This window comes from Opisthocomus hoazin, chromosome 11, assembly GCF_030867145.1.
Source record: "Opisthocomus hoazin isolate bOpiHoa1 chromosome 11, bOpiHoa1.hap1, whole genome shotgun sequence".
NCBI lineage: Eukaryota > Metazoa > Chordata > Aves > Opisthocomiformes > Opisthocomidae > Opisthocomus > Opisthocomus hoazin.
This window is the reverse complement of record NC_134424.1, coordinates 19,553,585-19,578,180: the sequence shown is the minus strand read 5'-3', so window position 1 is coordinate 19,578,180 and position 24,596 is coordinate 19,553,585. Positions and strand designations below refer to the sequence as shown.

At 45.9% G+C, this 24,596-nt stretch overlaps 1 protein-coding gene across 5 annotated transcripts in view; it reads right to left on the bottom strand.

Moving 5' to 3' along the window:
- RAD54L2 (RAD54 like 2) overlaps positions 1-24,596 on the bottom strand; it is a 72,995-nt gene that overhangs the window by 17,873 nt on the left and 30,526 nt on the right. For 4 of the 5 annotated variants that reach the window (XM_075433117.1, XM_075433121.1, XM_075433116.1 and 1 more), the window contains 4 exons: positions 4,663-4,861; positions 3,088-3,227; positions 1,547-1,678; positions 548-780 (listed from right to left, as the gene is read on the bottom strand). In XM_075433117.1, coding sequence (XP_075289232.1) covers positions 548-780; positions 1,547-1,678; positions 3,088-3,227; positions 4,663-4,861 — 704 coding nt within the window. Of the gene's footprint in view, positions 1-547; positions 781-1,546; positions 1,679-3,087; positions 3,228-4,662; positions 4,862-16,591; positions 17,273-24,596 lie in introns of those variants that run through there. The other variant, XM_075433119.1, reaches the window with a different exon arrangement.

Sequence of the window (24,596 nt, the reverse complement as noted above, 5' to 3'; positions counted from 1 at the left end):
AAACTTTTTCAGAATATAACAATGAAACAAAATCCATTTCTAGCCAGAGAAATCTGTATTGGGGATGATTAGTGTGTTTATAAATACAGTTTTCTTTTAAAAATATTAATCTAAACATACAAAGGAAAACATTCCTGTCTGTGCCAGATATCGCCACACTGAACATCACCAGAACACTCAGGTAAAAAACTTACTGGGCATCACAACGAGCTCTAATTGTTATAAAATATTTTGCTTTTGAGAGCTGAAGGAATTTTGTTACAAGCATAGCCAGAAACAAGCAGTACGTTCTGATCTCTCTTATCTTGTCATTGAAGATGAGTTTGGGCTCTTGAAATAAGAGCTAAATACTCTGGTTATCAGATGATAAAAATAGCCAAAGTTATGCATTGCCCTGGCCTTTCTTTAACTTCTCCTTATCATTTGACTGTCTACAACAGCTATCGCCACAACCAGACTGGTCACCAACCTCACCAAAGAAGTCCTGCTGAGATTAGAAAGCAGGCTTGCCTGGATTCATTGCATTTTCAAGGCTAACAAACCCTACCTGATGGGGTTTTACTGCATGTGCAAGCTGGGGAGCCAGGAAAATGTCCTCCTCATTTGGTGGGTGATTGATGTTGACAATGACCTGCCCCAGAGCATCTGACTGATTTAAGGCATCATTCACATGAGAGCCACTGCTTTCTTCGCTGCCATCCTCCTCCCCTTCATTGCCCGAGTCACTGCTGTCCACGATTTGGAGAGCATCATCCTCTCCTGAGCTCAGCTCAATCACTTCTGTAAAGTAACAAAAACAGGAGAGAATAAGGGCAAAGGGTAACTTGACGCCAGGATTTCGCATGGAGAAAGCCTCATATGTGGAAAACGCGGCTACCACTTTTGCAGTTCCACACTGGCCTAATGACCTGTTCTGAGCCAGCAGGCACAATACAGGCACACATCAGGCCCCTCAGGCCAGCATATAAAAGCATGAGTTTCCCCATGTTTCCGAGAATGTTAATTTGGGCTGACCCAAATAGAACATGAGAATTTCTGTAAGCGTTTTACATTCTCCTCCATGTGTCCTCTTAATTCCCAAATCCAGACATGCACTTTGTCTGTTAAAACAATGTCTAAGGACCACCAAGGAAATCACGCAAAAGTACTCTACCCGAGTGTTATAAAGGAGTCGGGTTAGATCCACCTGGGACAAGGGACACAAAACCACATTCAGTTCCAGATCTGAATATAGATGCTCCTTCTCTACACAGCAGATGACACCACATCTCCTGTAAGCATTCTTCAAAAGAAAGCACTGAGCAAAATTAAGTGCATTTATAAAGTAAAAACAAACAAAAGTTCACAAGAGTGCCTGACATGCCAAGTTACAGATGTCAGTTTAGGACTCCAAGCCCAGAACTGGCCATATATTTGCAAACCAATAGGCCTACAAAAATCTAGAGCGATTCATTACTGCAGCATCTGACTAAATGAAAACAAGAGACTTGTGGCTAAACAAACAGCATATTGGAAGAAGACCAGGGCGAGGCAATTGGTCACTTACCATCTTTAATGCTATTTTTTCCTTTAGCATCATCTTCACTGCCACTGCTGGTACTATCTAGGCAGATCACTTCCCCAGCCAGGACCTGCGGGGGGAGCTGGGTAGCCTCTGCTGTTCTGAAAACGATGTCCTCTACAAACATTAATTACAAACAATAAGTAATTCATAATAACGAGGAAGGAGACAAAACTGTTCGGAAACCAGACAGTATTTCCTTCCACTTTTGCTCCAGTAACTTAGCCCTGGAATTTTCCATAACAGACTTTCACTGTCTACAATACTGCTATGACTCAGCTTCCCGGGTCACAATCTCCCCCTTTCTCAATACGCCAAAACAATAACCCATTGCTGATGGCACCCATTGCTCTGGCTGGGGCACACTGACCATGTGACAGGCTGAAGTCCCCTCTTTTTCTTAAATTCTGTTTTTTGGGTGGTTCTCAGAAGCAAAAGCTGTTTTTCATCTAGCAGAGAAAGTACCAACTGCTGAAGGGACGATAACTGTCCTTTGTTAATAGGGACACTGCAATAATTATATCCCCCATACCATACACAACTTCTGCTGATGAAGGCCATTTGTTTGTACGTTTAAGTATTGCCATGTGGGGGGAGAGACTAGCTAACACGGCCAAATAAGCACCACTGCAGTGACTCAGCAAGCAACAACATTCTTCTGGGGTTGCAACCTACTCAGGACAGTTAAAGTATTTCAATAACTCTTATTCCTTCCCCCCATGTAAAAATGTTTTTAACACTTGCACTTAAGCAAGAATATACATTTTCTCAAGAGGCAAAGCCAACTTGAGAGCTCCTTGTCCCCAACACAACTTCCAAATGCACTTCTCTGCCCTCTACACCAGTCTAAAAGGCTGTGCTAATAAACTAGATGATTGAAATGACCCAGGTTAGAAGACAATGCTAGATGACATTCACCAGAAGACAAGGGTGATGCTTAACCACTTATACTGCCTGGTATTCCAGTGCTTGCTGAAACATGCAAGAAAGGACAAGGTTACAAGATGAACATACGCACACCCAGTCTATCCCAAATGCCAGACCACTCACAGCACAAATATGACCACAGCATCTTGATTCAGAACTAGCTCAGAAGTGGAACTGACTACACTGAACCAACAAGCGCTTTGTGACTGCCATTTCAAGAGTTTGCACCTGAAAGTCCAAGTGCAGCATAGAATCATAGAATGGTTTGGGTCAGAAGGACCTTTAAAGGCCATCTAGTCCAACCCCCCTGCAACGAGCAGGGACATCTTCAACTCGATCAGGTTGCTCAGAGCCCCATCCAACCTGGCCTTGAATGTTTCCAAGGATGGGGCATCTAACACCTCTCTGGACAACCTACGTCAGCTTTTCACCACCCTCATTGTAAAAAATTTCTTTCTTATATCTAGTCTGAATCTACCTTCTTTTAGTTTAAAACCATTATGCCTTGTCCAATCCTGGACAAGTATGGTACTACCTTCTTCTTCATTCAGCTTCTATCCTTAAAAATCTTGCTTCGGGTGGCATCTCCCACGGCTTACCAGGAAGAAACTCGAGGGGTACAGTTGGGATAGTGGCTGGATAATCCTTTCGCTGCTGCTCTAGCCGTTTCCTTCTCTCCAACTCTTCCTGCTGGGCTGCTTTTGTCACGGCTTCCAGTTGGTCCTCACGCAACAGCTTTCTGAACACAGGAGCAGAGAAACATAATTTGGTTACACTCAAATTATTTCTCCCAAAAACTTGAATGGCTGTACAGCTGTCTCTAAAGATGATTGACAAGCTTCAGGTAGCCTGTCAGCTACACAGACTAGGAACATCATTGCCAAAAGCTATAGACAACTTCTACAGCTATTTCAAGGCTGTGCTTCCCAACTACAGGTAACACTACTATGACTCAAGGAAAAGACAAAAGCTTGACAGAGGCAAAATAATGAAAGGAAGAAGAATGTGACTGGGTAAGTATCATCTTAAACTAGGTTATCACAGACTAGGTGTTCTGTCTGAAAGGATGTTGTTTATTGCTATGTGCTTTATAAACAGAAAATGCACAAAGTCACTCAAAGAAGATACGTGGGAAGAAAAGGCATTAATTCTCCCACAAAAAGTCATCATCCTGATTCCCCTCTGACACAGCATTTTCAGGAACTAGGACCTCTGATGGACTTAACAATTGTTTCAAAGAATGCTCTCAAAGCACCTTACCTTTCCTTTACAGGTAATTTTCACTACTTCCAAAAGTTGCTTTCCCCTCCCCTTCAGCTTCACTTGTGCAGCCCTGGAAATGAAGGCTCTTTGGCCAGAGGAGCGGTGCAGCACAAGCAGTAGTGAAATCCAGCTCCCTCAAACCAGCCTTTAAATTTACCCAACGCCACACATGCAGGGACATCTCCTCCATCCTAAAGAAGTCTCAGTTTCCAAGGCTGACTCAATGCTCATTCCTTCGGCTTTAAGAAAATCAGTCTGCTCAAGCTTAAATATGAACCAAAGACCACCAGCACATTACACACAGGACAAAACAGCCACTTGCTGCCACAGGAGTTCCTGCTCCATTACGACTCCTCTGAGTATTTTAGAACCCCTGGAACAAAATTTCGTAGTGAATTACCACCTCACAACCTGTCCCAGAATATACGTGGTGACTTACACAATCAAACAATCACACTGCTTTATAAAATTCAGGTGAAACTGATTTCCAGGATTTCAGTCAACAAGTACCTAGGATAGCAGCGGAAAGCACTATATTTTAGGCTGTTTGCAACGCGATCCTCATCAGCAGATATGTATCTGAAACTGGATATTTACTTAATGGTGGTACTGTTTTCCAATTACATGTTTTAAAAGCCAGCAGCAAATACACAATTTTTGCAATATATTCCATAAGCCAATAGTCACTCTTTTGAAATACCGAACAAGTCTGCACCCACATGCAGCATGATCTCAGGCTTCAGTCTGAGATCACGCTACTCCTACTGGTGAAATCCTAAGGTTTTGGAAAAGAAAAGTCATCTGGTTTGCCAGCAGTGGCAAAATGTAGCTCAGATGCAAAGTCCAGAGATTCCATTTTTACCCAAAAGGCTATATAGGACCTTATCTCTTTCTGTACTGCTGCTGCCTACCTTATGTTCCTCCGCATGTGAGACGGTTTCTGAGCCCTCTTCTTTTTGGTGTCCTCAGAGGCCAGGCTCTTGTGCTGGTTCTGCAAGAGTCGCTCTGCCCGCTCACTCTGAGATGAGGTAGTTGAAGTAGAGCGCTGCCATTCTCCATCCTCCGTGTGTTCAACATGGTCACCACTGAACACAGCTTCCTGGGGTTGGTCTGAAGAGACAAGGGGTCATGACATGAGAACAACTGTGCCAGGCCAGCAGCTGGCTTTACATGAGCATTCATCAGACAACAAACCCTGTTCTCACTTGTTTGCAAGTGTGTTTCTCTGAAGGTCAAACCTGGGGTCTGTTACAGCAGTGCCCCTCAAAGAGTGTTAAAAAGTTTTATGGTGAAGGGTCTGTTCCCAGTAAAATGCAAGACTAGCACCACTCACCGCAGCCCCTAAGTGTCCAGACAAGACAACAAGGCAAAATTATTTCAGTCCATGTAGAATGCTTGCTGCCCCTAAGGGCCTGTATTCCTACAGGGGCCAAATGAGCTCCAACTAAGACAAGGAACTCAAATCTCTTTTTCTTTGTTTCACAACATTGAAGTGGGGCAGAAATTCCCATTTATATGACACCTGTGTAACATCTTCCAAGTTAATGGAACATACCATGCAAGAGGTTGTCTGGTTCAAACACTGGGTCATGGCTTAGCAGGCAGCTCAGTAGTTTTATCACCAGGCTCCTTTCTCATGATTTAAATGGCAACTTCTGGCAAGCTTTTTTAAAAACAAAACATAAGTGGCAATACTCTTTCCACATTATAAACCACATGCCCTCCTTTTTCTCTACATTCTCTTATTTTCAGAGTTGCTCTAATGGCTGATTTCAGTCTTCAAGCATTATGTGAAATGACACCTTGTTCTATGTGACATTTTGCTCTTCAACAGGCTGCCAGTGACCAAGCTAATGCTTGCAGAGTATGGAAATGAAACGTTTCTGTTCTAAAGCTTCCCTTGAAGTAAACTGTTTCTGACAAGCCTTGTAATAGCTTCTTTGAAGCATCTTGTCCCCTTGTGTCAGGCAAAGAGATACCCTGAACCTCATCTCATAATCAGCTTTCTCGCTTCTACTGTGTATCTGAGCTAATGACTGAACTGAAATGACACTTAGACAGAACTTTGAAGGAAAGAAGACATCAGAGCAGAAGAATGTGGCAGATGAACTAATACAGAACCAACAAGCATCACATTGTGACTCTGTAGAATCTGGAGACAAAGAGCATCCCTTGTCAAAAATCTGGGAGCTTAAATGGAGCATGCTTTCAGTACAGCACATTCCATGTACAGGCATCTCCACAGCTGCCATGTTAATACGCCTATCAAATTAACCTTACCACCAGTATCACCTCTTAAAATTGAGATAACAGATGCCCACCTTAGTCAAAAGCACCAACTTTGTAAGCTTCCTCTCCAGACATCCCACCGGACCTGCCTCCGCTTTTGCTCGAAGCCTATGTCAGAATCCATTTAGGACTTCAGGGCTCACCCCACCACAGGCCAATACCAGCAGAGCAGCTCAAACACTTCGGTGAACATCAGTCCCAGCAAGTCATACACACACCAGAACAACAAGTATCCACAACCTACGTGATGAAAGTGAACTCCTGATGAATGCAGGAAGGAGTTCTGCTGCAGTCACAGTAGTTTTCCTACCACAGCCACAGTCTTGGAGCCTTGTCCTCCCACCATGCCTCCTTAAACTTACAAGCTCAGACATCACGCATCGCATTCACTTGCGGACAGAGTACTGTGCTGGGAATAAACCCAGTTTCCCAGGCTTCCCAGACAACAGCTCTACTATTTGTGCTACAGACACATTTTGGTCACATTACCTGCAATTCTCCAGCACTGTTTCCTCCCCCCTACCCCTCTCGACTCCTGGTTGTATAACTAGATCAAAAGATTGGATGAAACAGGGCAAAGGGAAGCAGGGAGGCTGCACATGTGATCGCATTCTCCAGGATGAGTCATTAAACCAGTGACTATCGTGGAGACAAACACTGCCTTGGTTACGCTGCTGCCCTCTCAGCCTGGGCCCAGGGGACCTTGACAAGGCATCGGAGAGCACAAAGTCACACTTGTTCAGAACAGGAAGCACTTCTCTCCCCACACCAAAGCTATTACCCACCTCACCTCCTTCGGCAGCGACTCTGCCACCAGCACCGTGCTGGGAAACGGTGCCTTCAGGACAAGGGTGATGCTAACAAAATCCAAAGGTTCAGCAGCCCAAAGGTGAGGCCATTACATGTCTCCTCTGCATGTTCTCATATTTGTTGTGTGATCCCTATGTATATTCATTCCACCTCTGCATTTCACTTTTCTCTTAATCATGTGTAATACAAGCTCTGGTGAAACATACACACAGGTGGATCAGACGGTATTTTTTTAAAGATAATTCTCATCTGAGTAGGAGCCTGAAGCCTAAAATCTGATGATAAATATGGCATTGCATGAATATAGGCCCTCATTCGCCACAGCCATATCTGCTCAGGCTGGTGTTTGTCCTGCCAATACAAGTTCTGAGGTGAGGAACACAATCTGTGCCTCAGCCCACATTGCTGACACATACGCATCTAGATATCGAGCTCTCTGCTACGCTAGCGACAGTACCAAGCATCACACTGATTCAGCCGCAGTGGGATTCAGAGGACAGCCGGCTTCTTGAGGCTGGTTCCATCCTCGCCACTGCAATGACTAAAGCTGCTTTTCACAAAGCTTAACTAACACAATGATAAAATCACAAGTCACTTCGTTCTAACCACGCAACAGCTCCCCCCACACCTGCGACACGAGCTGGCAGTTACCAGCAGGAATTGTTTTGTTGCTGTTTTGTATTTAACTCCTGAATGTGTACACAGCCTACATCGTACTGGGTCTGAAGAGCGAGACTCCCTGCTGCAGCCATGTGGCTGCGCTCCAGCACAGTGAGCTCCAAGGCGTGTAACTGCGACCCACACTGGGCTAGAAACGCATTAAGAAACAATAACTACACACACAAAACCTATTTTGTATGAGAACAGGTTTGGTCTTTGGGCTGGAGGGAGTGTGGGAATAGCCTTGCTAAACAGGTCCCATTAGGTAATCGATGGAATAATTCCTGCCCCAATTCTGCCAAGCCTACATCTACAAGAGAAATGCAATTATGGTTTTGTAACAGGAGCTCACCACACTACTCTGACATGGCTACACAAACAGCTTTTTACACAACACAAATATTCACCAGCCACGTTTGCATGTTGACAATTGCCTGATCACGCTTAAGCTGTTAGCGCACTCTAGGAAGACCTGGGCAGTTATCCACGTTGCCTCGATGAGAAAAGATTGCCACCAGCCCACGGGTAACATCCCAGAACAGCCTTGCACAGGGAGATCAGCTACATATGCCCAAGCACAGCTCAGGGAAGAGCAGGCCCAAGTCCATGCAGCAGAAGACAGTCACGGGTCAGTGATGGTTGCCAATGAGGGTGTCAACCCATCCCATACTTAGACACTGTGGGCACCAGCAATCAGCTGGAACACCAGCTGCTGGGTTCACACTAGCTCTGTTGCATGTTTTGCACTGTGCTCACCAGAATAGGCACCAGATCTACAAAGAGGGTTTCCTGAGGGTAGTGGTGATAGCACCAACACAGACTGCAAACTTGCCAAGCAGCTGCTCCTTCAGGTGGGTTACAGCTCTCCAGCTGACAGGTGCCCACTGGTCCTCTCTTCTGGACTGCCACACGCACCCAGGCACTCTGTCCTGCAAGGCACCCTGAACACCAAGAGGGGCACAACTACCCTTTCTCATGCACTTCAGAGGTTTAAACATGCCTGCAATGTCATAGAATCATAGAACAGTCTGGGTTGGAAGGGACCTTACAGACCATCTCGTTCCAAGCTCCCTGTCATGAGCAGGGACACCTTCAACTAGGCCAGGGTGCTGAAAGCCCCATCCAGCCTGGCCTTGAACACTGCCAGGGAGGAGGCAGCCACAGCTTCTCTGGGCAATCTGCTCCAGTGCCTCACCACTCTCATGGTGAAGAATTTCTTTCTTCTATTTAATCTAAATCTCTCCTCTTTCAGTTTAAAGCCATTACCCCTTGGTCCTACCCTGTGTGCCCCTGTAAAAAGTCCCTCTCCAGCTTTCTTGTAGGTCCTTCAGGCACTGGAAGGCTGCAATAGGGTCTCCCCACAGCCTTCTCCTCTCCAGGCTGAACAGCCCCAGCTCTCCCAGCCTTTCCTAACAGGAGAGATGTTCCAGCCCTCTGATCATATTTGTGGCCTGAACTGGACCCATTATAACAGGCCCATGTCTTTCCTGTGCTGAGGGCTCCAAAGCTAAACACAGGACTCCAGGTCTCAAAAACCCAGCAGACCTGATTACAGCATGGCTCTGGTTTGTGCTGCACACCAGGGGTTGCCGCTTTTCTTTGCTCACTAAGCAGCAGCAACCACCCCCCCCAGCTGCATATACAAGCAGGGGAAGGTGTTTAACTTCTTGACCGATACTTGCGTATTACAGCTTCGAGATCTCTGTAAGGAAGAGTTGTGACCGCTCTGTATATCTCTGCTTCAGATGCTCCCTGTGGTGTGACTGCCAGAGCTGCCCCCAAACACCACACACAACTCACGATGCAGAACATAGTCTAAGATCTGTCCCACAGTGGGGCACTTCCTATCGCAACCAAGCTTACAAAACACAGCTCATCACCTCCTCCTTGCAGAATATTCTCAAGCTTCTCATAAAACAGCATGGGATGCAGCCTGGAGAATATTTGCTAGCATCCTCAATTCAGCAGTGAATTGCTCTCGACACATGCAGTCTGCTCTGCAAGTGGGCTCAGGTTGCTGCGAAGTGTCAGGAAGCAGCAGGTACATTTTTTGGGGTGTGAGATTTCTGTAACTAACACAGCCTTCTCCTGACACCGAGGTGTGTGAGAAACTGTGTTACAGCTGCATCCAATCTCCATGCTCCAAGGCAAACCTCTGTCAGTCCAAGTATCTGTGGACATATAAGTAAATATCCATGGCTCTAGCAATGGTCCAGCACTCCTAGGAGTACAGAAACTGCCATTCAGGATAAAACCTGAGGGTCCCCTACACAAGGCTGTGCAGAAGAAGTTGAAAGAGACCCCTCAGTAGACAAAACACTGTGTAAGATGGTTACTTCCTTGCCTCCTCAGTTACTAGCCAGCTAACATGCCTAGCTAGAGGTTCATCCTTTACCTGGGAGGCCAACTTCTCCACTAAGGTAACTTCAATGACTCCAGGGAAGGCATACCACTGCAAACCACACACTTGGTTTCTTTCTGACATCGTTTCGCTACAGAAACTCAGGATACCGAATAGCATTATTTTGCTGAGTCTTTGGGCATTATTTCCTACCCTAAGGACAGGGATGTGCATGCATGGTGAGGACGGTAGCTGCACACAGCGCAGCGAGGAGTCTGTTCTTGCTTTGGGAGCTCCCTTTTGTCTTGCACAAAGAGCAAGGAGCAGTTAAATATTATTGCAGGCGTTCTGCGAACTTCCATGCAGTTTGTGGGCAATAGCTTGTCAGAGACCAGCTAGTACTAGCTAGTACTACTACAACCGGTACTGAGCTGTCAAAGCAAGAATGGGAGGAGCACTGAGGGATGGCAGAAGAAAGACTGATTACACAGCTCCAGCTGCAACACTCGCAGTCACTGACACACTGAACTACAACTGTGCCAAAGGCTAGAGAAGCGACTCTGCAGAGAAAGCCCGACTGCAGAGGCACTGACAGGCTGGAAGATATTCTCTGGGGTTGTGTGACGTTTTCCCAGTGCACTGGGCACTGGAGAGGTGCATAGGTGATGCCAGAGTTCAGCTGTACTTGGCACCTGAAAAACAGCACTCTAACAGCAGCACAGCAATCACCTCAGAGGCTGGCAACAGCCAGAGTGCTCTCGCTCATCCTGTATTCAGCTGCGGAGTAAAAATTCAGTATTTTCAGAATATGCTTTCTCTGTATGCAGCTGGTGCAGCTGTTGCAGGGATGCCATGCAAGAAGGGAGGAGAGGTGCCTGCACAGAGCACCCTCTCACAGAGGCGGCATTACGAAAACACTTGGGCACCCCAAGGCTGGAGGTAGGAAACTCCTTGTGAAACCCCTCCAGGGCAGCGTAGGCGAGAGCAAGAGGGAAGCTCAGACTCCCTTCCTCCAGGCCCTACCTGCTGCAACACCCAGGAAAGCCACAGAGCCCTCTCCCACGGCTTGACACACATCAACGCCCGGTTCTTTCCTCCCAAAGCACTGGCAAAGCCACCCCGCAGCGGGGGACAGAGGGGGACTCGAGGCTGTGGCTACCCCCTGCAGCCACTAGCAGGGCAGCTAATTAGCAACCAGATTTTGTTCTCCTCGGAAAATAATCGGGCTCAGGAGGTGGGACACTGCTCCCAGCCACAACTGCTTCACAAAGCCCTAATTACATAAGCATTGTATAAGGCGGCACACCTACCCCCCCACAGCACCCGTCGGGGCCCAGCGCCTCGCCAGCACGTCGGGGCCCAGTGCCCCAGGCACCTCTTGCCCTCTCCAGCTGCGAGCAGCTGCCCACTCGCTGATGACACAAGAGACAGCGCCAAGCCAGCATCAGCTTTTTGCCCACACCGGTGGTTCCTCGTGTGCATGGGGTACTCTTGGGCTTTCCGGGTGTCCCTCGTGACTGTCCTCCCCTCGTCAGGGCCACAGCTATGTGAACTCCCCGGCCAGGCATGCTTGCGCCCCGGCCAAGAGGGCAGCCATGCCACGTGCCTTGGGCAGCGGGACCTGCAGCTCCCAGCCCCTTTCCGCACGCCGGCCCCGCTCGACTCCCAACGCAATGCAGCCCCCTGATCGGAGGAACAACCGATTTCCAGCAGCGCCCTCAGCCCAGCTCCACTGCTGCTGCGATGGCTGGTGTCCTGCTGAGTCACAGCCACAGTACTGCTAGACACAAAGGCATCTGTCGGGCTGAGCCTGCCCAGCCCCAGAGCTCGCCTGCGCCCAGGGGAAGCGGTCCTCACCTGTCAAACGGCACATACATCAGCTCTAACATCTTCACTCCTGTTGCTGATTTATCTAGGAGTTAACCAGCTCGGGTCTGTCGTTCATACCTGTCACCGTAACCAGACACAGAGACTGTCATAATGGTATAACCAACAGCGCTGCTTGAAGTCTGAGTAACACATTCCTCAGTTCTCTAGGTATCTGTAAAGCGATCTGTCGCTGTGGGTTCAAGACACCTACATGAAATCTGCAGATTGCTGGTGAGGGATGGCAGGCTGCCTCCATCCCCGGCCCAGGGCCAGAGGACGGAGGGGAGCGATGTGAAACAGGCTCTGAAGAAACCACCAGCACAGGCTCTGCGGGCCAGAGCACGGGGAGGGAGCCAGACCAGGAACACACAAAAGCCAAGCCTGTCTCCAGACTCCTTCTTGGGCAGGAGGTAATCCCCAATCGATGGAAAACTTTAAAAGACAAATTATAAGGCAGCACTGCCCTTCATTTTCTCCTTCAGAGGTCTTTGAGCATATCGGTTACTGACAAGGGTATGCTGCAGAATGAAACCCCTTTCCTGACCTGAAGGAATTCTGCAGGAGCAAGGAAGATACCACCCAAAAACCAGAGGGAAAGGAAGCAGCCAAGAAGTGCCGAGAGGCAAACGGGAACATCAAACACAGCCAACTTTGGTGACAGACAATATATCTTCCAGTCCTGGGATTATGCAAGCAGAACCGGGCCCCAAATACCCAAGAGCTCTTGTTCTGGCCGGGCCTCAACGCTGCGCACGCCGAGACCCGGGTTACATAAACACCAAAGAGCACTTATATAAGCGCTGTATGGCCCAGGCTCGCAGCCACCGGCACCCCGTGCCACCGGTAGCAGCTCCAGCCAGTCCCGGGCCACAGCAGCGGTGCCCAGCGCCTGCGGGACCTCGCGCAGGCCCCCGACATGCAGTGTGGGTGGGTGCCCCACAGGTTGTCCTCCCTCTCGCAGGCACTGCGGAGGAGAGGCTGATGGTCACCCCGGAGCACGGGGCAATCTCTTGTCCGTCTCCGGCTCCGATATGCTCTAAGGAGGGTTGTGAAATTTCAAATCAAACGTTTTCATAGTGCTTTGGGAAGGCAAGAACTGGAGAAGTGCAGAACACTGCTACCTGGCATCCCTATTCTAGATCTATAATCAAAATTACTTTTCCCAATAAAAGTCCTCAAACCTAAAATGAAACTGCCTCCTCCTGACGAGCCCCCCGCCTCGCACAGACACTGCGGGCCTCAGTCAAGACGGGGAAACAAAGCCAGGAAGCGTGCCCGTGAGGGCAGCGAGCGGCGCAGGGATGGGTTACACTTGTCCTTTAGCCAGGGGTGTGCAAGAGCAACCGAGTTACATAAAAGACAGCACAGGAGTCGGGAAGTGTTCAGGCTCGAGAGCTGGGAAGTTTTCAACAAGCTGCACAGAGGAGGGAACCGAAACCTCCCCTTTGTGCTTATCCCAGTTAACTAGTAACCCAGAACACAGTTTTGCCAGCCAGATTACAAAAATTGCCATAGAGATCTAAACCACAAGTAACAAGATCTAACCTTCAGACCTTACTTATTTTTATAATAGTTCAAAACCTTAAAAAAATAAAAAAACTGTTCTTTTCTATTAAGATGGATAAATATTGATTTAGATAACGATAAATTTCCCCTCCCAACTTCAGACACCAGATGCACACAGGGGCTTCACATGTTCCCAGCACAGTGAATCCAGGCTGGCTGCTCCCATGACTCTTCTAGGGATAAATTTCAGGGACTAAGAAAAGAGGACGAGCAGGGGAGCGAGCATTCTGCATTATGCAATGATTACATAAGCATTAGTTTACACTAGGTAGCTGGGAGTTGTGGTATTAGCTTTATACCAGGATACCCTCAGAGCAATAAGAAATAATAAAGAAGGGATTATTGCTGACACACACTTCCAAGGCCACCAAAATGGCAAACAAACAACAAGCACAAGCCAAACTTTAATCTCCACATCAAGCCCTCACCGTAGCTTCATTCAGGACCTGTTAACAGGGAGTGGGAAGAAGACACCTGATGCTCACCCCTAATTTAAAAGAGCAGCATGGCAAATAATCCCAGAGTAAAGCATCCTTCAGCATCTGAGTGCTCCTTTGTTGTTGCTCATGATGGCAATGGTATACGAAAAATTTAAAAACTATAATACCTGGCATTTGCACTCAAGTTCAGTGTCAAAGGAGTTTATAAGCATGACACGGCCCTCACAACAACCTGTGAAATACCCTCATGTCCATCTTGCAGAGGAGGAAACTAAGGCAAAGAAATGAGGTGGGCATCAGCGCTGAGTAACTCCCAGGTTGTTGGCTCCCTGTCCTATGTTCTGACCAACAGGCTCTCTTTCCTTTCCTTAAATATAATTTCCTACTTAGAAAAACAAAACATAGTTGTGGATGTTTTTAGAACTGTAACAAAGCACGGAACTTCAGCTGCATTCCCTTTTTCTGCTTCAGTCTCTAAAGTAATTTCAGAGGAATTTTCAAAAACTCTGTTTAATGAGGGAGACATCACTTGGGAGAAAAACACAAATTGTTGAGTTTGAGCCTGTGTGCCACTGCATTCCACTGGCACTTCTCCCATCAAGTGCAGCCAGAAAAGTGACCGAAAGCACTGGAGAAAGCTAATAAGAGCAGGATGAAACACCATCACTCAAAGAACAATCTCTTTCTAGTTTTCCTTTTCAAAATATCGGTGTTGCTTTGTGTGCTGCTAAAGGAGTTTGACATAGGGCTGCAAAGTTGTTCACAGCAATCAGACTCACAAAAGTTGAAGCCACAATGTCACAAGGACACCCCCATCCAAAATACATAACAAACCAAAAACCACGCTCATTACAGCCTGGAAAAAAGACAAGCACCGGTTGCTTCACAAGGCTGCTAAAATTACAGCTACCTCTGTGGTCAAACAAGAAGCATACATATATATGGGGAGAAGACAGGGCTCTTTTTAAATAAGAGATTTTTCTTGCACAGCAACAGCCTTTTTTCAAACAAGGGATAGGTAGTGTATTGCAAAAAACTTTGATTTACTAGCTGGTGGGTGCTACCACAAAAATAATTAAAATGCTCTCTAACTTTCCAGAAACTTTTATGCACTGCATATACAAGTGCTTGCTGCTTTGAACACCCCTCAGAGAAGTGTTCAGGCACCTGAAGTGAGAAAAAGCCACATAAACCAGAGAGGAAAAGAAATACTGACCAGTAGTTGAATCACAAAGGCAGGGAAGAACATGATGTCTCAGTTCCGCCCCAGACCCAGAGTCACTCCGTGACCTTGTGCAGTTTTATCACCCTCTCTGGGGACAACACGGTTATGGAAGTGGGACGGAGATCCTCCTAAATCCACCAGCCAGAGCACAACCATGTTAGATTGGTTACAAATGCTTCCCAAACAGAGGAAATTTTCCCACTGGTAGAGCAGACTGTGACAAACCTTGCCCCAGACTTCATGACTTGATGAGTACAATGCTACACAAGGATGAGTTCATTTGCACTCTTGCTTTCTTACATAAGTTTGTACAAATGACCCCAAAATGCCTTTCCACCCAAAATTTCTGGAAAGCCTCTAACCTTGCATTCTCCCTTCATCTACGACCTACAGTCTGATTTCCAAAAGCATCTTCCCCTCCCCGCCTTCTCTTTTTATACCTGTTATCTAGACTGAGTTATATAAGCCACTTGTATCACCCAGATTCCTCATTTATCCAAACCCCTTTTGTAGCGTAATTCTTTTCTCAGTTTACACTCTCCCAAAATTAGGTTCTTCATCCTGCCACCACAACCAGAGCACTAAGAAAGCAAGAAAAGAAGGATTTTTTTTTTGCTAGAATCTACCTCTCCCACTAATGGACAACAAACACTGCATGGCTTATTTCTACAAAAACTCCTCATGAAGACCACACTGCACTGGACTCCTGTAAAAAACCAGGAACCCAGAGCCAGAACTCCTGGGGACCATTTCTGATCAGCCTATTAGGTTCATAACATGCACTTTGGAGGTATTTGCCACATGAACAAGGTGGAAGCAGTTTAGCATCTCCGAGTACCTGACCTCAAAGTAAGTTAAACTATAAATTTAAAGTTCTTCAAAGACGAACAAAGTTTTTTCTCCAACAGACGTCCTCCCACCAGCAAACAAACTAAGCGGCAGCCATCCCAAAACTGTAAACTTGTGTTAGGGTTTCACCAGCATCTTTTATTTGATGAAGGGGGGAGAAGAGCCAAGTAGCTCTTAGTCTATTAGGCACTAATTAGGGGATCTACAGCAAGCACCAACAGCTCTGCCTGGTGCCCAGACCACTGCCTGGTCAGCAAGTCATCAAATATTTCACTGACAAAAGTAGCTCTCAAAACTCTCATCGTGTAGGATGTTGGGGGAAAGTATACACAAAAAGTTGAAGGGGGTGAGGGAGAGGACACTGGATATAAAATCATACTGATATTAACAGCTGCTGCCTCTCTTGCTAAAAACTACTTTTGCAGCATTACAATATGACAGCAGCACAAACAATAACAGCCAGACCCAGAATGTCACATCACCAAATCCTTCAGAATTAAAAGCACAAAGAAAGAGCGAGCTTCATTCTCATATCCCCTCCATCCAACCAACAAGCACTGCAAGACTCTGAAAATTCAACCATTTCCATCCCTGCCAGGTAGGTAGCAAATTAAAACCTGAGCCCCACAGAAGAGTCTCAGTTCCTGACGCACTTTGCTAGTCAGCGAGTAGGGTGCTCCAGCACAGGGGTGGGAGAACAAATGGTCTGTAACAGCAAAGCAAAAGGAACAGAAACCAGGGGGGGAAAAACAAACAAACAAAAATCCACATAAAAACAACATATGTCCTACCTGGAAATTGCTGAGACTCATCCAAGAGTAACATGCTGCTCAGTGCACTGAGGCAAGACCTCTGCCCCAACACTTGTTCAGTGTGGCTGCACGCTCTCAGCCCTCCTGCTATTCTTGTCTCCGGGTCTTCAGGACAAAAAGTTTCCAGTCACTCCCGACAACTCCTTGTCTCTGCCCGCAGCCCAGCGAGCACTAAATCCACTCTCACTGGCTGTTCACTTCGCAAGTGGGAAATGCCTCCTGATAAAAGACTCCAGGGTACAGGCAGGGAAACCTGCACTTAAGGTTTCTGAAAATAACTTTGGTAAATAGCTCCTAGTGCTTGAATCCACCCAGCCGGTGTGACAGGAGTCAGCACGCATATATCCTCCCCGCACCCAGCCGAGAGGGACCAGGTCACCGTTACATAACTGGTTAAATATGCCTCGCGTTCAGCCTAAATAAAAAATGTCACTATCTCCTCCCCTGCGTGGAGAGTCCAACAACACAGCCCTGCCTGAGGGAGCTGCTGCTCCACTGGTGACCGATGCCTGGAGCCGCGCTGCCCAGCTGGTTTGGCTTCGGTACGTGTTCCCAATCAGCGGGAGCTACCTCAGTTATGCCTGGGAAAAGAGTTTTAAAAGCGAGAACAAGCGCAGGGAGGCTGAGGGGGTGTGTACGGGGGAGGTCTCTCCTCTCTCTCTCATCTCTAGTGGCGGAGCTGCACGCCGTCCGGATCAGATCCCATTCACTCAGCCCATGATCCAGTTCAACTAGTGGCAGAGACCAAGACTGAGAATAAAATAAAAAACCTTACATAACGATTCCGGCTCTGGTGGGGCCCCACGCAAGGGGAATCCCAACAGACAACAGGACGTTCAGAGCAGGGGACATGTGGGACTGTAACCCCACTTCCAAGTTTCACAGCGCAAAAGGAAAAGAGGGTGGAATGAGTGGCAAAAAGTAGTACTGCCTTTCAGCCTTTGAAAATGATCTTGATATCTGTGATTTTATGAAATATTTGCATGATGCCTGCTAACTTCCCAGAAACCTGGACAACTGAGACTGAAACTAATTTGCTGGGAGCTGGTAACCTGTCTGCACAATGTTAGGGGAAAGAGCATCCCGTTTGCTTCGTTAAATCAGCATCTTGCACAGCATCGTTAGTCAGCAGAAGGCTCTCAGCGCAGCAAATGGACTATGAATGAGATTTCTCGGTTTTTAGGAAACAACCTGTCAGAATCTGTGAAGCACAAGCTTATTCTAAGCGAGCCTTCCTCCCCAGCATCCACTGGCACCAGAAGGACAGGTATAGAAGAGAAGTAAGCACAGGAGATAATAACTACTTTAAAGCTGTGGTTGAACTCCTAGAAGCTAACAATCATGCCCAGCCTTCTTCAATGCTACAGAGGCTTTTTCCGTGCCTGATTCCCTTCACAGGCATACCCAACGCCAGTAACAAACAGCAAATCTGGGCTGACAGAAGTAATGAAATCAGCTTGCTCCTGGTGAGCATTTGCCTAAGTAATGAAGTCAGCTCTTTGCTTGAAACAACTGGAGAGTCAGGAAAACCAGGACAGACACAAGCAGCCCGAAGCAGGCTGTGTCCACCCAGCCCTGGCACAGACCTGCAGGACTCCAGGACAGCACAGCACAACGTGCTGCGCTCGTAACAGCGAAGGCTGATCTCGAGGTCTGCGAACACAGCACTAAGCCTGGTTACCCTCTGTGTGACTCCAGGCATTTTTATCAGACCTTTCATTCGAGAGGGTGGCAGAGCACAGTGAATGGTTGCTACCATCAAAATATCCTCATTGCTTCAGGGTACACCACAACTCTGAAACAAACCCAAGATACTAATTTCATAATGAAAGTCACATAAATTTTACCAAATAAAAGATTATGAACTGTATTAAAATTGGGAGGCTCAGTAACAAGACAGCCTTTCATCTGTGTCAGATTCAAATAGCCTGGCTGGTACACAAGACCATACAGTGTTTATCAAACGGGAAAAGAGGGACAAATATATTAAGGCAAGTACATAGCAGAGGATCTTGCAGCAAGCCTTATAAGGACTTTGCAGGGTTGGAATAAATAATCAAACACAACCTCAGCATCTGACCTAACATATTTATGAAACTGGGAAGCAAGATTTAAAGAAGTATTCGTGTAAATACAACTGGGTACTTTCCAAATCATGCTTATTACAGTAATCAAGTACAAGGAAAATGGCAGTCCAATACACTGGGGGAAACAGGCAACCTATACCTGTCCTTCTGCACACAGCAACAAAAAGGAAATTTCCTTCTTCCTCTTAGTGTGCAAAACGGAAAGGAATTTTTCTACCTTTTCTACTCACAACAGTCTACTTGTGAGGCCATCACTGTTAGCCATGATAAAAACATATTCACACAGCCAAGAATTAGATCTGCCAGAAACAGTCAGTTTATAAAATGATCTCCTCATGGAAGGTAATCTTGTTATAGATAAGCCCATTTACTGAATAGCTTTTCTGTGAGGCCAGCCTTGCCAGTAAGGAAGAACGTTCTCCCTACCCCACAGGTCCGAAATCTTACCTAGCTATCATACCTCACCTACCTCCTGCTCAAACCACAAGCTCTTTGCAATTGTACAACTGTACTGTACATCAGAAGAAGCTTCTCAAGAAACTGTCGTCACTTGACAGGTTCCCTTGCAAACAACATAGGAGATTCCCCTGTTTAAAAAAAAAAAAAAAAAAAAAAAAATCTGTATTTTCATAGCATAACAAGATAAAGGCCCTTCAGCACATGGTTTTTTACTCACCTGACAAGTCTTTTCAGCAATGTCAGCATCCCTAAGAACTGCAAATTCATACGGGTTAAAACTCACACCTAAATCTGACTACACACACAAGAAGCTCAATCGTAAGGTTTTTCAGGACACTAGCTGCTCTGTATAGCAGAGAACATTGGAGATGGGGGAGGGACTCAAACTAAACTCAGTTCAACTAAAATGTTTCATCAAAATATCCCAAAACATATCACAAGTGACTCTCTTTCCCCATCCTTTTAAGCCAGAGTAACTCCTTCCCCATCCCCATGCCTGTTCTCCACCTTGAACATGGTTCTCCCAAAGCATTGCTCCCCTTGCTGAGCTCTGCAGGCCAAGTAGCTCCAAAACTGCTCAATATTGACCCAATCCAAGCCCACCAAGAGCAGCACGGGTGAGAAGCACTGGATCCATAATGTGCCACCATGCTCTCAGTCCCTGCAAGCTGGGGTGGTTCCCCTCTTTCCGATGACTGCCCCGTGTGCTGTTCACCCTCGTCACCACCCTGCAGAACAGAAGAGACCTTTTCACCCATCCTTGACTGCTCCTCGCTGGCTGTGCAGTCCCTTCCCCATCCCACAGCTTTCTCACAGGCATGCTCCACATCCACCAGCTCCTTCTGCACACCCCTCTGATCAGCAGCTGGGGAGGCTGTCTACAAATCTGAACTGTCTATAAGTTATTAAACACAAACTAGGCTTGACAGCCAAACTTCACTCTTGATTATCAGCTGCTACTAGCACATACAAATATTGTTAAGGCTACTTTCCCTGTCCTGTTTTCCATGTTGTTTTAGCAACACAGCAAACCCACAGGAATATGAGTTTTGAGTTGGTTATGGTACAGGTGGTGTTTATCAACTTAAAACAGTTCAGACAGAATCAAACTCCACAATACTACTTGTTTGCAACTGACTGTTGGCTAGGCTTTGCGAATGATTTGCTTTTTAAACAAACACTGCACTGTAAGTACAAACTCTTCTGCAGTAAGATTTAGACCAACCATGGAAAACCAGAGGAGTCTTTCCATTGATTTTAATGAGTTTCAAACTGAACCCTAAGGCATAAAATTTCATCAATCTGTTTTTTTCTCATTTTACTTGTAGTCATATAAATCTTGGTTTATTTTCTTTCCCACACTAACCTAAATCAGAACTTGGGGGGGAAGTTGTACATAACGTGACAAAAATCTAATCACACAAAATACAGGTAGTGATGAAACGCAGTGCCTTCTGCAAATGCTTTTCAGATTGTCACTGTGACAAAACATGCACCACTTCAGACTTCAGGCACAGGCTTTCAAAGGTTGTTTAAATGTACTGAAGAAAACAAGCTGTTATTATATACGATGTAATGATTTTAAGTCGAAGGATTTATACCACAGAGATTTATCATCATCTTAATCAAAGCTAAATCCGTTGAGTTACAATCCCAGTTATAGTCAATAAACTGATTCTCATCTCTTCCTATCACTTGTTATACTTCTGCTGCTAATGATGACGTAATGTATTTGTGCACCTTAGAAGAGTGCTTTTGTACAACTTTAATTTCATTCCAGTTTTCATCTAAGTGCAAACTTGACATAAATCACAAGCTAAGAGTATACAAAAGTGCCATTTTAAAATTGCTTCCAATAGCTCAAGTATTTAAATATTTTACATAGCTGAAGGTTACCTACAGATGTTTTAATTGCAAAATTCGTTTTGACAGAGAATTAAACCAGAAGTTTCTGTTCACCTAGCTCAAAAAAGATTTTATCTTGTAGTTTTCTCCTCTCATTCCTATTTGCATATTTGCAAGTGAAAATAATGTCTTCTGACTCCTACATAGAATTTTATTCAGACTGAGTCAGTGAACTGCATGCTGAAGAAAATGTGAACAAGACACTTTCAACATCTGTAGCACAAACTACTGTTATTACAAGAAAAACCAAGTATTGTATCAATAAACTTTAATCCAAATGGTGAGCCAGACACTTCTGAAAGTTCAGTGTTGCAGATTTCTATAAAGTCTAAGCAGGAAATTAAAATGACAAATAAAGACAGTAACTGTGATGTGATATTGTGTTTTAAAATCTGAAGAATGCTTGTAATTTGATTAAAACAGTTCCTCCTCCTGTCAAACTTGCTGCTGCGTCTTGGCTAAAAATATTATACTTGTACAACATATAGCTACATGCACATTTTATTTAACCAGTCATTAAAAACAGTACAATACCAGATTAGTTAAGGACAAATGAAAATAAGGACCCCTTGCACAGTTTAAACTCAAATGCAATACAGAGAAGCGTTTCACCCGGTACATTTGAAAATACAAGGTGCACTGCCTAAAATGTAAAGCAGAGGATTTTGACTTTAGCTTCATCACATTCATCAGGTGACCTCGGCAAAGTCACTTTGCCACTCCTTACCTGTTCAAGAGGGAAAATACCACATTACAAGTCTGCCAATTAGTTTCCTTGTGATTTCACTGTGGTTTCAGAAGTTGCAGATGACGGAGCATGGTATCTGTTAGCAACGACTAGGTGCGGCACAAAGCTGACTACTGAAATACATGGGGAGAAAAGGTACCAAACATGACAGAGCAGCAAGTGTGACTGTCCCTCATTAGGGATTCTCTGGCTGCTTTGTGCAAACAGAAAAGCCAAGTTTTTGGGCAATAAAGCACAACCTCCATATCCTGCAAAGCCTATCGGAAAAGCAGGAAGAAACAAGATATCTCTCCCCACACAAGTCTTGCAGCAATTCTTTGTTCAGCTAATAACCACTCGCCCGTTGACCCTGCTCCCCGTGCATTCATGCTACTCTCACGTTTGTGGCAGCTTTATGAAAAGCGAGCATGTAGCTACAGCTAAAAAAAAAAAAATTTGAAAAAGTGCATATACATATATATAGAAAATGCAGAGCCATGGGTGTGGGTTGTTCTTGAATTGCGTAGAATGATTTCTATTTTGTATTCCATCACACGCAATAGATCAAAGGGAAGGAGGAAGAAAAGAGGAAAAAAAAAAGCATAGATAGCTATAACACCACATAATTTCACGACATTAGCCAGTCCCTGTGCCCAGTCGGCGGGTCTGAAGGAAGGAGAGCTCTGGCGTCATCACCTCCTTTTAAAGAACTACAGCAAGTCATTACTCCGGGTTATATAACACTCCGACTTTGTGTCACCCTCTCAGAGAGCCTGGAGAGGGGCAGAGGAGTCACGAACGTTTTCATTCGGAGCTTCCCCCTGCTGAGGGTAAGCAGAGGAGACCAGGAAAGAGTCCGTGCTTTCAGACAGAGCAGGCGGGCGGCAAAAGGCTCAGCGACTGACCTGCAACATCGTCAGTCTGTAATTCCCTGCGCAGGGGGCTGGGGGACAGCGCTCGTCAGGATCTCATCCTTCCTTCCCACAGCAGCCTTCAAGCCACACCTCACCCCCTTGAGAGCAACCTAGTTCACAGGGTTAGTTAAAATGCTGGAAGCGGTCAGTAAACCCCTCACAAACCCCAGGCACCACGCCTCCCACACTCCGTTCCTGCCACCTTCCCCTATCCCTCCCAGATTCATGGGCAAAGAACCTGTAGACAAGGGACTTCCACCTGCCTTTATCCCCCTCTGACAACCAAAACTGCCCCAACACAAACAAAATCCCACCAAGGCAATCTGCAGCTTTGGGTTTGGCAGAATCACAGAACGGTTTGGGTTGGAAGGGACCTTTAAAGGTCATCTAGTCCAACCCCCCTGCAGTGAGAGCTAACAGAACGGGAGCGAACAAAGCACATGGTACTAGCTGTTCCCAGCAAAGCACCCAAGAGGATATTTTTTTTTAATGTCACCATTTAGTGAGTCCAGTAAAGCCACTTCAAGGGAGCTGGGTGCCTGCCACTGGGTCTCTACGGGCATTAGCAGCCCCCACACAACGTGCTGGGTACACAGCCACTTGCTAGACAGGCAGGTCGAAACCACTCAGACTGCACACAGAAACACCATTTGTTCTGAAAGACAGACTGTACCACAGGGAAACTGCCAGAATAAAAATAATGGGCAAAATATGCAGCCTTCTGTAACGAAGCAAAGTTCCCAGAGAAATCAGTGGAGCTTTCGCCTAAACATGAGAGGCAAACCTTCTTCCCTGCAACTCCAGTGTAACCGTTCCGCACTACTCAGTAACCAGGACTGCTACATCTGCAAATGCTGGTATCCAGTCTCTTTTCACCTTTGATACTAACTACACCTTTTGTATCTTATTCAGCTGGATTGTGGAAACATCTAAGACAGACAGCTCCTAACTTTCTGGGTCTTAGGAAACCAACATTAGTCTCGATTGTAAGATTTGTGGAGGCAGAGAGCTTACGCTTAACAGCCACAAGGCAACTTTGGAGATGCTCTTACCCTTTCAGGAACTGAGAAAACAATAAAAACCCCACAACTTCATAGTTATATAGCAAGTCACCTGAGAAATGCATCCAATTTCTGCAGTTAAACACAGGTTTGCTGACTGAGTTCACCACCACCACCTCACTTGAGGTGGAGCCCCACAGATGATAAAGCATATTTAAATACTGTGATCCATGAGGATCATTTTCTAAGGTAATGCAGTTTCCCATAACAATTTGATAAGGTTTAAATACATGCCAATATGCAGGATATTAATTCACAAGTCAATTGTTTCATATGTAGTGATTACTTTTGCATCTCTGTGATACCACACATGCCATTCTCCTTGCATGCAACTATCGGCTTGGAAGATCGTCTACGAAAAGTCACTGTAAGCATTAAAATCTATCTGGTTGTTTAAGAACAGTGAAGTGCACAGTGGTAGTCAGAAGTTCAGGCTTGGTTTCCCAGGCTTATAAAGATCAGGGCTGTTGTGGAGGCAACAAATTTACCTTTGAGCAGAGGTTTGCTTCCCCCAGGATATGCCCTACTATCCTCTTTAGACACAGTACTGGTGAACTCTGGAGGGAGCTGCATCCAGCCACAAGTAACAAAAGCATCAAGATAAAAGTATGCCAAGAAGGAAAACATTGAAAGATGTCATTCACCACCCTTCTCTCCCCACCAGGAAATCCACCTTGCGCTCTGCAAACAGTAACTTGCAGATTAAATTACAGCATTATTACTTACTAGCACCCACCACTCTGGCATATGCACACACAGAATACAGCAGAGCTTAAAATTGAAGGAACCCTCCCGATCATCTTCAGTGCTTTTCTAGAATTAGGGAAGTCC